We start from the raw sequence: 13,312 nt of genomic DNA on the forward strand, positions 1-13,312 counted from the left end.
TGAGTTAAAAGACTGGAATAACACCCAAAGATTCAGAATTCTAGGAGTCTGCTCTCCGTTTTCATGGGAGCCCCATTTGCTGACTTGACTGCCCCGTCCTCTAAGCTGCACACGCCTATGCCAGTGGGGAGTGAATGTCATCTATCACCAGCCTTTAGTTTATTTTTTGGGGCTGTTACTACACTCTAGGAAAGGAGAGGTATTTTTGTTATGCAAGAAGCATCCAAAGGGCGAGTTAAATATAGAGCAGGCTTAAGGTTGTTGTTACCGTGATTATTGCATAACATTTATTAATTACACTAAAAGTGTTCATCAACACACACTCCATCAGTCTCCAGTTGAACAGGATGTCAGGGTTCTGTAGTCCTCACATTTCATTACTGCAGACCTTTCTCCTGCCTCAAAGGGAGATAATTAAAGACAAAACAGAGACAACCGAAGTTTGTCCATATGTGTGTGTTATGCAACAACCCGCTCCAGCCTGGGCTGGACCACCTCCACCAAGCAGTCAGATTCCTATGGTGGAGGAAAATAAGCCGAGCTCCTATTTGGGCAAGGCTGTTGAGAACAGTGATCCCGCATGGGATGTTATTTTGAGGGCATTTAGGGGCACATACCCAGAAATCCTACTTGACTGACACTGTACTTCTCATCCCCATCACAGAATGTGATTTGTACTACAGTTGAAATACCCCAGTGCCTTCAGAGAAAATCTGACCAGCCTCTTTCACGTGCTAGTCCCCTTGTTTTGAAGGGTGGTATTGATCTTTTTTGTGTCAACGTGCATATGATTGGTCTGTCTGTCTAGAAAGTGTGTTGTTGTTTTAGTTCAAGAAGAGGAACGGTGGCTCTTTTTATCCAGGAAAACTTCTCTACGAAAGAGATCTTTAAAACATTTAGTAGATGAAGCACATTGCCTTCAGCCGAGTGCTACACACCGTAACATTACAGGTCAGTGTAATAGAGAAAAATGTTTCCTTAGTGTGAAAAGAAAGATCCAGGTTGACTTCAGTTTTAATCCCTTTATTAAGGATTAAAGAAATAAATTCTCTTTCATGGAAGTGTTTTGTCTGGTTGTTACCTAATAACACACATGTATTTGCATGGCTCTTCCAGGAATATCAGTTAATGTCCACCAGCAAGTTGTTTATTTCTCTGAAGGAACTCTCATATGGGTGAAGGGAGCTGCCAACATGTCTGACGTGTCTGACCTGAGAATTTTTTACAGTGGTTCAGGATTAATTTCTTCCATCTCCATAGACTGGCTTTATCAGAGAATGTACTTCATCATGGCTCAACTGGTTAGTCTGAGAATTTAAAGTAAACAACTTGATATTGATACTCTAACGCATATCTTGGTATATTTACAAATAAACATAATTCTTTCATTCAATAATTAGTCACTGAGTGTTTACTATGTTTTAGACACTGGGTTAGCAACGAACCATAGATCTAGCCTATAGCAGGGTCTAGACTTTACCTAGTACTAGTCCTGACCTACCATTAAATCATCTTTATTGTGATTTTTCAGAGCTATGAGTTTATACTAATGATAATTCATCTTCCATAAGACAGTGGTGGTACCTGAATTATCACTAGATAAAACTGCCAATCATAAAATCAGCTGCAAGCATTGTAAATTGTATAATAACCATGGATAACTTTAGTAGGTCTCTGAAAATATTGTATTACCAAACCTTTGAGAAGACACAGTTTGCTGTGTTTCAAGTTTCCTTCTTTTAAAGGGACAGGCTGGTCACAATCACTACGGCTGGAAGCCCCTAAGCTTGGAAACAGCTTAAATATTAATAAAAATAGTTGAGTGCCTCTGTAAGCCAGGAAAATACGTACTCGTATTTCACGGATACCAAGAGGATATAAACTCATTAGGATATAGGATATGACACTGTCTTTTAAGAACTTTTTTATGTTTTCTAAAAGTGCTCTGTGACTAGTGAAATTCTAAATACAGAACAGTTGCTCAAGAAATACGTGTTGGTCAAATTGAATAGACACTAATTCTACTGATGTACTCTTCTCTAGGTATGTGTCTGTGATTTAGAAAACTGCTCAAACATTGAGGAAGTTACTCCTCCCTCAATTATTGCACCTCAAAAAGTTGTGGCTGATTCATACAATGGGTGAGTGTTAGCCTTGCAAATGTGAATTCTCTTCCTTTGGCAAGAATCTTGGGGAAACTTGCTTGCTAATAACATCCTAGTACCAGATGAGCCCATCTATGTATCTGATTTCACATTTAATTAAATCCAGGCAAAGTTTTTTTCATTCTTATAGAGCCAAGAGGAAATTTCATTCAAACTTGATCCACTACTTCTCTAGGTAAGTAGTTTTTCCTTTCTCCTTCACAGTAAAATATGGGCTTATGGGAAAGACTTCTTGTCTGGGACTCCGGGGCCTGGTTTCTCGTCTTGGGTATATCACTATTTTATGCATGACTCAGGGTCTTATTCCCCCTCGATGCTCCCCATGAGAAGCCCTTCCTGCCTCTCTTTCGTCTTTTCACTGCACCATTTTCTCTTGCTGAGCAATTCAGCACCTGTTCATTTTTCTGGTCTGGTTCTCACATCTATCAGGAGGCTGGTTTAGAAAGAACACTGCTACCATCCACTTTAGGAAACTGAAATTGATAGCTAATAACAAGTTAAAATTTGCCATTACAAATCACTATGCTTCCCCCTGCCACAAATGAAATGGACACATTTTAGCTCAGTTGTGATGCTAAATTGTAGGAGGACTTCAAGAAAGTAACTTCGGGTCTATGACCTTTGCTTTATCCTCCCATTCGGGGAAGACAATAATACTCAGTTGGGGTATTTTGAGGATGAAATGAGTTATTCACTGTGAATGTATTACATGATCTCCACATGCTCACATGTGAAGGATGAAAACATAGGAAGTTATTTTGGGGTTATTATTTCTTAAATATAATCAGATAATTACAGGTTAGTAACCAATAAGCAAGGCCAACATTTGTAAGACTAAACATTTTTCTTTCTTGTAGGGATAAAGTTGTTTTCATTTTGAATGAAAAAAAAATATAGCCCATAGCACTTTTTATCTTTCACGAATTGACTTTCTTACTCATTATTGATTTAAAATCAAGATTTTCTATTCATATTCTTTCATAATTTACCAGATATTTATTTTAATGTTTTAAGCTTGAGTGAATTACTGAATTACAGGATTTTTTTCTTTTTTTCTTTTAAAACCCTGTGATGTAGGACAAGTCCTTTGGACTCTTTGGATCTTATTTTCCTCATTTGTAAAAGTCTAAGATCCTATGAAATGAACTTTGTTGCTGGCAGTTACACGAAATGACTCATTCTGAGGATAATGAACTTCACTCACTAAATCAGTCGCTCAAAATACATCTCAAAGAGGTCTTTGGTGGCTCTTTCTTCCATTAGGATAAAACTGATTTGTGCTTAGATTTTGAAATATGACTAGAAATTATAATAATAATTATTCAATAATAGTTACCAGGCACTTAATATGTGCTTCTAAGTGCATTACTTCCAATAATTCATTTAATTCTTGTTCAGCCGTATGGGATAGTACTTTTATTACCCCAATTTTATAGATAGGAAAGCAAAGCACAAGTTGATTTATCGACCGCCCACGACCATCAGCTGTTTTGCGCTGGAATCAGTATTTGACTTCTTGCTCCAGGGCCTGTCTTCTAATCATCTCCCTATACAATGATAGAGTTTCTGTAAAAATCAAAACTTTTAGCAACCCTTTTTATGTAGTATTCCTGAAGAATTTCAGGCAGATGAAATAGTTTATTCTTCTGATTAAAAACGGTTACCATTATGCTGTTATCTTGCACCACTGAATTATTCACTCACTGAGTTTGTACTTATTATAAAACTCTTCCCTCTCCCCCATCCCTGCTGCTTCTCTCTCTCACCTCCGTCCTCCTCCCCCCACACCCAGCTCTCCTCACCTTTCTTCTCTTTTTCTTAAATGACTAGAGCATATCTTTAATAAGTACCTTTACTACTTTGCACCTTGGGAAACCCTGTACTTATCCACTCTGGAGATACCTGGTTCTAATTGCCCAACAGGATAAAACAATGTGCTGAGGCATTGTTGCTCCTTCACCCTCGCGCTGAATCACACCAGGCTTCTTTTGCTCCTGTGTCAGGTATCTCTTTTATCTTCTGAGAGACGGCATTTATAGAGTCGATCTCCCTGTGGCTTCTGGTCGGGGCTCGGAAGTTGTGCGTATTGTGCAGAGTGGCACATTAAAGGACTTTGCAATCAAGCCACAGTCCAAGCGAATCATTTACTTCAATGACACCGCCCAAGTCTTCATGTCAACCTTTCTGGATGGCTCCACGTCCCACCTTGTCCTACCTCATGTCCCCTTTACTGATGTGAAGAGCTTTGCTTGTGAAAACAACGACTTCCTGGTCACAGATGGCAAGGCTGTTTTCCAACAGGATTCTCTGTCTTTTAACGAGTTCATCGTGGGATGTGACCTGAGTCACATAGAAGAATTTGGGTTTGGCAACTTGGTCATCTTTGGCTTGTACACCCAGCCACACCCGCTGCCGGGCTGCCCACAGCAGCTCTCATTGCTGTTCGGCTCACACCAGGCCCTGGTTCAGTGGAAGCCCCCTGTGCTCGCCATTGGAGCCAGTGAGTGCCCTGTCCCCAGCCTGGAGACTGGCCTTGCTGCAAGGAGAGGAAAGCTTGAATGGCTTGACCTGGCGACTCAACTTTGAGAGCCCATATGTGATTATTTAGTCATCAACTCAAAGCACTACTTAGTGCTCTCTCTCTCTCTTTCACACACACACACACACACGTGTTTATACGTTTGTTCTACATTTATCAGTTTTGCATTAAGAGAATCTCTATATTTCATCATATATGTCCCAACAGAATGGGTGGAGCATTTATTGAGTGTCTCCTTGGAGTCAGGCACTAACATTCCAGTCTGAGGGAATGCATTAGCCAGGGGGACGGAGATTTGGGTTGAGATTATGTATCCAGGGAGATCTTGCATGAATTTGAGCCTAAAACTCTCTGGACTTGAATTTTCATCTCTGGAGAGGCAGCATGTGTGGTGGGTATGCAGGTGGGCTCTGGAGCCAGCCTGCATGGATTCAAAGGCTGGTCTTGCCCTTTTTTAGCAGAATGACCTGGGCAAGTTACTTAACCACTTCATGCATGTTTTCGCTACTGGAATAAAAACATCAATTATATACTTCTATGGGATTGTCATACAGACCAAATTAAGATGCACAGGTAGAACACTTAGAACAGTGTCTAGCACAGCTGCTGGCAACTTTTTTCTATAAAGGAAGGACTAGATAAGTAAATATTTTCAGCTTTGTGGGTCATATGGCTTCTGGCATAGCTACTCAACTCTGTCCTTGTGGTGTGTAAACAGCCATAGATAAAATGTAAACATGTAGCTGTGGCTGTGTTCCAGTACACTTTTATTTACAAAAACAGGCAGTGGGCCAGATTTGGCCTGTGGGCTGCCGTTTGTCAACCCCTGGTCCCCTAGAGTATCTAGCAAACATTGGCTATTTTTTTACTTTAAGACTAAGTTAATTATGCCTGTTTGCTGTATAGGTCAAAGATGGCTGAAAATGAATTAGCAAAAAAAAATTCTTTTGTATTGTTTGGGCTTCTAGAAGGGAGATGCTCTACCAACCCTGGAAATTATATTAGAGATTCATCATTAAGCATTTGTTTATTAGGAGCTTGTATAGAAAAGCCCTCCGACAGTTCTATGCAGCCAAGCATACAGCACTGACGGGGGAACAGTGGCCTCTGATTTGCTGGGCATGATGTCTCCTTTGATGGAACAAAATGAGTGGGTGGGATGACCACTGTCCTAGTCACGTCACCAAGTTAACCCTGGTGATTACGGGGTAACAGGCCCAATTATCCTTTCACTCAAGGTGAAGCTGTAGATAAATTTACTGACAGTCCTTTGTTTGCCCTTGCTGATGTCATCCTCATCAGTAACATTGTTTAACTCTTCCAATTAGGCCCTTCCGCCTGGCAGAACTGGACTTACGAGGTGAAAGTATCAACCCAAGACTTTCCTGAAACCACTCACGTGTTCTCTAATATAAGTGGGACCATCCTTAATGTACACGACCTTCAGAGTGCTACGAAATACAAGGTTTTTGTGAGAGCAAGTTCTCCCAAGGGGCCAGGCCCTTGGTCAGAGCCCTCAGTGGGAACTACCCTGGTACCAGGTGAGAAAATAGTCTTGATTTAGGGAGTGATTCTGACAAAAAGCCTTTCTCCCTATGTCCTTTAAAATTTCTCACCTTCAATGTGGTAAAAAAAATTAGAATGAGAGTGCGTTGACCCCTTGAGGATGTGTTTATTATCTGAGATTAGGAAAGCAAATAAAGCATTGTGTGACATTTATGTTTCTAACCTGCTCTTTTAAACTGTCCAAGATATTTTTTAACAAACAATATAATTCTCTTCTTCTTCATGGTTTTCTCCTTTCTCATGGTTTATTAAGCAGTAGCACTCCTTGAACTCTGAAGGTCTTGGCGAGAGAAGCTGAGGGGCTGTGAATTATGTTGAATTCTATCCTCTTGGTTGAAAAAAAATGGAAAGATAACTGACCCATTTACACTACTGTTGTTATCGCAATCGATTCTGGGTGCTCTGAATAGGACTATGGCCACCAATAGTTAAAGCAAAAAAAAAAAAAAAAAAAAAATTCTGCCATGACCATGACATTGCTATAGAGGCAACATCACTACACATTTCTCTTCACATTCAATTACAACTATTTACACAAAAATCAGAAAGTATGTTTAATATGATAGATAATTCTTTTAAGCAGATACAATTACTCATATTATTCCAGAGTATTTTTCAAAATGCTCATTGACTTTATGAAGGAAATCTAACGTATAAATGTGTACCTAAAAAAAGTGTGTTTTCTGTGATATTTCTTTCAATTTTTTCTTTTTTTAAACCAAACAGCTGCAGAGCCACCATTTATCATGGCTGTGAAAGAAGATGGGCTTTGGAGTAAACCATTAAATAGCTTTGGCCCGGGAGAATTCCTATCCTCTGATATGGGAAATGTATCAGGTAAACACCGAGTCCCCTGTACACTTGGATGGCAGGTTTCTACTTGTAAGACTTCTTGAGATATTCAACCAATCAAAAGGATTGCGTATTTTAGTATTAGGTCAATAATGAAAGGAAAAAATATTGACTGAACTATACTGCCAGTGACACTATTAAGAAAATGTCTGTTCTCAAGGAGGAGGGCCATTTATTACTCCACAAAATGTAGTTATTTAATGATTTATGTCCATTCCAGGAAGGCTTTGATATACTTCTCATGTATTTTAATTTCTCAATGTTGTCTCACAGTAACAGCCTAACTTGTTCCATGAAGACAGCTATAGTTAAGTCATTTATTATGAGTTTGCTGTAAGACTGGAACACAGAACAGCTATGTGAAGTTCTAAATCAAGTATAAGAAAGAATTTCATGACAAAGAAGATTAAGTAATGGTATCTTACTTCAATGGCATCTTCTATAATTTATTATTATTTATTTATTATTTAATGGCATCTTCTATAATTATCTAATTATTAGATCTCTTTGTTTGGCTATTAAAAGTACCACAGCATTTCTGACCAAAATGAGTTGGACTTAGGAGGCGGTGTGGTACTAACAGAAAGAACGATGCTTTGAAGTTGTCTTGAATCTGGTCTCCTCCTCTTTTCACCTGTGAGACCTCGGGCAGAATAGATAATTTCACGGAGTCTTCCATTCTCCATGTCAAAAATGCGGATGGGGAGTTCCCTGGTGGCCTAACAGTTAGGGGTCTGGGTTTTCAATGCCATGGCCCGGCTTTAATCCCTGGTTGAGGAACTGAGATCTCGCAAGCCTCACAGCACAGCCAAAAAAAGAAAAAGAAAAAAAAAATGGGGATGATTTCTACTTCATAGCTTTGTTTTTAAGAGTCGAGTGAAATAGGTAAAAGTGCCCAAGACAATGTTTGGCAAAGAGGAGACACTCAATGACTATTAGTTCCTCTCTCTAGTTCCAGGGGTTAAGATTTTGGGATAAAATTCTTGACAGATCCTTGAAGTTCTAGTGAGTATCTATGTTAGTATATGCTTTAATGTTATGTTGAGGTGCATGTGTGATTTGTTGACTCGCCATGTTTACGCTGGCATGTATGAAAAAATAACTGCTACCAATTCACTTTGTTTTGAGACATGGATTGGTATAACAACAGCCTCTACTACAGCGACATGAAAGGTGATGTCTATGTGTGGCTGCTGAGTGGGACGGACATCTCAGAGAATTATCACATACCCAACATTGCAGGAGCAGGGGCGTTAGCTTTCGAGTGGCTGGGTCACTTTCTCTACTGGGCTGGAAAGACGTACATGGTAAGTAGAAGCCTGGCATTCTGGATGCTCTCGAACAATGCCCACCCATTTCAGTGACTGGAATGTAATTTTCACAATTTTTTTCATACTTGTGTACCACCTCTGCTACTATTTACTTAGTATTTGTCTCTAAGCCTACTCACTTTTTAATTAAAACGTATTTAGGTATAAAGGAAATTTTATATCACTATGTGGTGTATTTGTCACATATTTTCAATAATATGTTAAAATAAATATATTAAAATGTTCACCAGTGGGTCAGTGTCCTAGGGAAGATGGCACACTCCAAAGGCATGATTAAAAGAAACTAAGTGATGAGACTATTTTCAAAGGTATCTACAGGGCTAAGGAAAATGAACAAAGGATGGTGAAGCATGCCCTGGGCTAGCAAGTGTGGGAGGCTATTACTGCCACCAGGCATAAAGGGCAAGGGAAAGAAGGGCAAGAATGGTGAGGGCTGTAGCTTTAGGAGAGTTGCTGACATGAAAGCCAGCCACTGTCAAAATGTATGGTCTAGCAAGGAGTGATACGGGGGTACCTATGTACCCCTATCCCTCTTTTCTTCTGGCATCTGATCTTCTGCCAGTGCTTCCATTGGCTGAAACTCTCTGGAAGCCAGAGAACAACAGAGCTAGGTTGACGTAGTCCATTGATATCAGGCTCAGGGGGCACAGAGGAGGGTGGAGAGTGGATTTGGGGGCAAGATGAAGACATCCCGTGCATTGCGCACACTGAAATATAAGACGGTTGCTGATGAGAACACTGGTCTAACAGATCAAGAAATATGGTACGGAAATCGTTTTCTAATCAGGAAGGCACGCATCCATTCATTTATTTACTCATTATCTGTTACCAATATGTTTAGAGTCTTGAGAATAGGCATAGTAGAGAATATGAAGAAAATAGATGACATGCCTCTGCTCTGTTGAAAAAATATATCAGCTTTGTTGAGATATAATTCATGTACCATAAAATTCACCCTTTGATTGTATAAAATGCAGTGGTTTTTAGTATGTTCAGTGTTGTGCAACCATCACTACTTGCCCCTGCTCTTTTCATGACATAAAAATACATTCATGAGGCTTCCCTGGTGGTGCAGTGGTTAAGAATCCCCCTGCCAATGCAGGGGACACGGGTTCAAGACCTGGTCTGGGAGGATCCCACATGCCGCGGAGCAACTGAGCCCGTGTGCCACAACTACTGAAGCCCGTGCACCCTAGATCCCGTGCTCCGCAACAAAAGAAGCCACCTTGATGAGAGGCCCGCGCACTGCAACGAAGAGTGGCCCCCACTAGCCGCAGCTAGAGAAAGCCCACGGGCAGCAACGAAGACCCAACGCAGCCAAAAAAACAAACAAACAAAAAACATTCATGAATTAATAGAAGAAGCATACAAAACAATGTATTTAGAAGCAAAGCAATATGGTATAGTCTGAATTCATAAGTGCCAATGACCTGTAGGCAGAATGGAGTTGACTGGGGTTAATCAGAGAATGCTCCCCAAAATGGGTTAGTTTGAAAATAGTTTTGAAGGAGGAAGTGGAAGAGTGGGATAAAAATTGGTTTCAAGTATTTGCTCTGTCTCTTATAAAACAGTTCCACTCCTTGAAAAATTACTTAACTTCTTTGAACCCAGTTTACTTGTGAAAAAGTAGGAAATAGAAATCATTTACAGGCTTAATGTGAGGGTTAAAAGAGCTAATATTTTAAAGATTGAAATAAAGAAGTACAGTGCCTGGCACACAATAGGTACTCAATAATGATAGTAATTAATATTATGGAGATATACTGACAGGAGTAAGGAGAGAGACATCACCATTTATCAGGAGTATACTTCTTCTTTGGGAGCCTAATCAAATACATTTTTATGTGTTGATTGGATGTATGATTAGGAAGGGCAAGTATTTTAACTCAAAATAAATGTATCTCCTTTCTCTTTAGAGGTATGAAAAGGAGTAAGCTTCCTTATAACCTCTAACTTTCTTATAACTTCTAACTGTTATGTTTCCAAGGCTAGGCACACTACCCAGCACAGAGTGCCAATAACTACTTGTGGTTGAACAAATGAATGTATGAATGCAGTAATTTACTAACAATTGCAATAAACTATTCAGAAATCATGATGCCATTTGAAAATCACTAACTGACATGACTATGTTTTGTAGATACAAAGGCAGTCTCTGTCGACAGGACACACAGACATTGTGACTCACGTGAAGTCGTTGGTGAATGACATGGTGGTGGACTCAGTTGCCGGATATCTCTATTGGACCACACTGTATTCAGTTGAAAGTACCAGGCTAAATGGAGAAAGTTCCCTTATACTGCAGGCACAGCCTTGGTTTTCTGGGAAAAAGGTGAAAATGAAAACTAAGATCTGATCATTTAATAGTACTAAATAATGCTGTTTTATAGTTATGATAATACTGTTTCTGCTTATTGTGAGTTGTTCAGGTAGAATCTGAAAAGAAATACTGTTATGGTAAGATCTTGGTATAACCAAACTTTCTCTAAGTCTTATTGATTGTCATAAGTGATTAAATAAATTAGAATATAATGTGGAGATTTTTATAGTTTGCTTTATCTTGAATGGACTCACACTTCACGAGCATTTTAATTTCCGTCTGTTTTCATAGTCTTTAGGAATTCTTTGGATATTTTAGAGCTTCTTCTTGGGCGATGATTAGGTGTTTTATTATTTTCAATCAATTTCTGGTACTGACTGCTCTAAAAACTGTGTAAATCCTAGGACAGTTGACTTCTCTGTGTCTGTTTCATTATCTGAAAAATGGGAATATTAACAATTGTCCTCTTAGGGTTGTTGTGAAGATTAAATGAGATAATTCATGGGAAGTAGTGAGAATAGTTCCAGGCACATGGTAACCACTCAATAGAGGTTAAGCTTGTATTTTGTAACTCAATCGAAAAAATACCCTGATATAGAAATGGTTCTAAAACAAATGATATTTTTACTTCCTCAACTTCTAGAAGCAATACCTATTTTTCTTGATCCTGTTTAGCTACCCTCTAGCAACCCATCTAAATTTCTGAATTTTGTTTTCTCTGATCATCGTAATAATATATGTCTACTGTAGAAAATTTAGGAATTACAGAAAAGCATGAAGAAGAAATATATCATTTATACTATTTCTATCTAGGATATTTCTTCAAATTTTCTTATTTTTTTTAAAGCCTTTTTTGTTGTCAGTAGAGATAATACAGATGTATCAGATCATTTATAAACAAACAAACAAATTGTTGAGTCACTGATCCTCAATTCCATAGGATGTATCAGTTATAATTCCTAAGATTGGCACCTACAGATTATAACACAGATATTTAAAAGAAATAGAAATTTACACACCATATCCAGAGATTAATTATTCCTGTCAAATAATGAAATAATCCCTTAATTCTATTTTAGAGCCACTTGAGTCTGAATACAAAGAAAGTACATTTTTTATGTCTCCATAAGAAATGTTAGGGGAAAACCTTTTTCTGTGTAAAAGCATATTAAAGGTAACAGTATATCAGGAGTAACTTCCTATTCATCCCTGAGACTTTGTCAGTAATCTCCCTGCTGTCCTGATCTTGTCGTTTGAGCTTTTTCCACTCAGGATAGCTCGGGAGTGGCCCTGGGGACTTTTCTGTAAATGAGTGAATCATTAGATTTCTCAGCATGTTTGGGGAAATACACTTTTCTTTAAAATCCACTCCAGATACTCTCACAGGCTGGCTAATGTTGTTCCTACTTGTGCAAATCTGTGTTCTGGTTCCGTGGCTAGTTTTATTCATCTGCCTCCATTAATGCTAGTAGGTGTTTTGAAGGTAATATGTTTTGCACTGAGCAAAGCGCTCCATCTCACTGTCATTCCTTTCTGTGTTACTCACAGATTTATCACGGAGTATAAGATACTTTGCAATCAACGGTGTAATAAAATAGTTAGCCAATCATTTATAGAAAGACTCATTTGTGCGATGAAAAGGGAGAATGAAATGAGAAATTCTTTTAAAGTGAAAAGATACTTTTTGCCACATCTGATGTGTCAGGCTCATAGTATATAGTACATTTTACCAGAGGATTAAACTTTAAGGTTTTTGTTTAGATCAAAGGGATTATTTCCTACGTATGGGAGTTACTAGACATAACAATGGTTACCAAAGATTTATGGAACAGCCTCTGACACTGCTTAAATATGGGCCCAAATGGCTGGTGTAAAGGAATGGGGTAATGATCCAATACCTGAATTTCACTTATAGCTTGAACAGTTTGTTGTATTCCAGCAAAGGGAGTTGTAGAAACTCTTTTTTAAGAGATAAAGTAGAGTTAATCTGTAATTTGGAAAACTCTAGTGCATCTCATTATAGATAACCGAACAATATTAACTTGGTTTCACTTTAACTGGAAAAATTATCAATAAATCTCTTTTAGCCTGAAGAAAGGACATAATTCAACTCCTGAAAGGCTAGGAATTGCTAGAATAGTTTTCTACCTTTTGGGAAAGGAGTAGGTTGAGTTTTCTTGAAGATTGAAGGCTGTGATTTACATGACTACTGAAGGTTCTTGTAGCCATGGGTCTTGAGATTATTTCTTTGTAGCAAGCCTTGGGTAACTTGCCAGCAAGTACTTTTAGTTGTTGGATACTTTATTGTATTCTTTTTACATTTTCCACTGGCTCATCTTTTTGTTTATATGCTGTTGTATCTTGCTAAAGATACAGTCATCAACTTTAATCCTATCTGATACCTCTCAGCCTCTAGGTCTGCTATAGAAAGACTCTGCTATTCTGAGGTCAGACTCCTAGCAATCTCAACTCATCTGAAAAATACCTATAAAGCCAAAGAAAGCAAAAAAGATCCTTTGGATTGTAACTTCTATCTCAT

At 38.6% G+C, this 13,312-nt stretch overlaps 1 protein-coding gene across 2 annotated transcripts in view; it reads left to right on the forward strand.

Moving 5' to 3' along the window:
- The window catches only part of ROS1 (ROS proto-oncogene 1, receptor tyrosine kinase), a 112,535-nt gene that overhangs the window by 30,991 nt on the left and 68,232 nt on the right, over positions 1-13,312 (forward strand). For both annotated transcript variants that reach the window (XM_060030557.1, XM_060030556.1), the window contains exons 10-17: positions 829-951; positions 1,117-1,301; positions 2,044-2,141; positions 4,169-4,665; positions 6,033-6,245; positions 6,997-7,107; positions 8,251-8,429; positions 10,594-10,785. In XM_060030557.1, the coding sequence (XP_059886540.1) occupies positions 829-951; positions 1,117-1,301; positions 2,044-2,141; positions 4,169-4,665; positions 6,033-6,245; positions 6,997-7,107; positions 8,251-8,429; positions 10,594-10,785 (1,598 nt within the window). The remainder of the gene's footprint in view (positions 1-828; positions 952-1,116; positions 1,302-2,043; positions 2,142-4,168; positions 4,666-6,032; positions 6,246-6,996; positions 7,108-8,250; positions 8,430-10,593; positions 10,786-13,312) is intronic.

The sequence above is a fragment of the Delphinus delphis genome, chromosome 14, assembly GCF_949987515.2.
Source record: "Delphinus delphis chromosome 14, mDelDel1.2, whole genome shotgun sequence".
Taxonomy (NCBI): domain Eukaryota; kingdom Metazoa; phylum Chordata; class Mammalia; order Artiodactyla; family Delphinidae; genus Delphinus; species Delphinus delphis.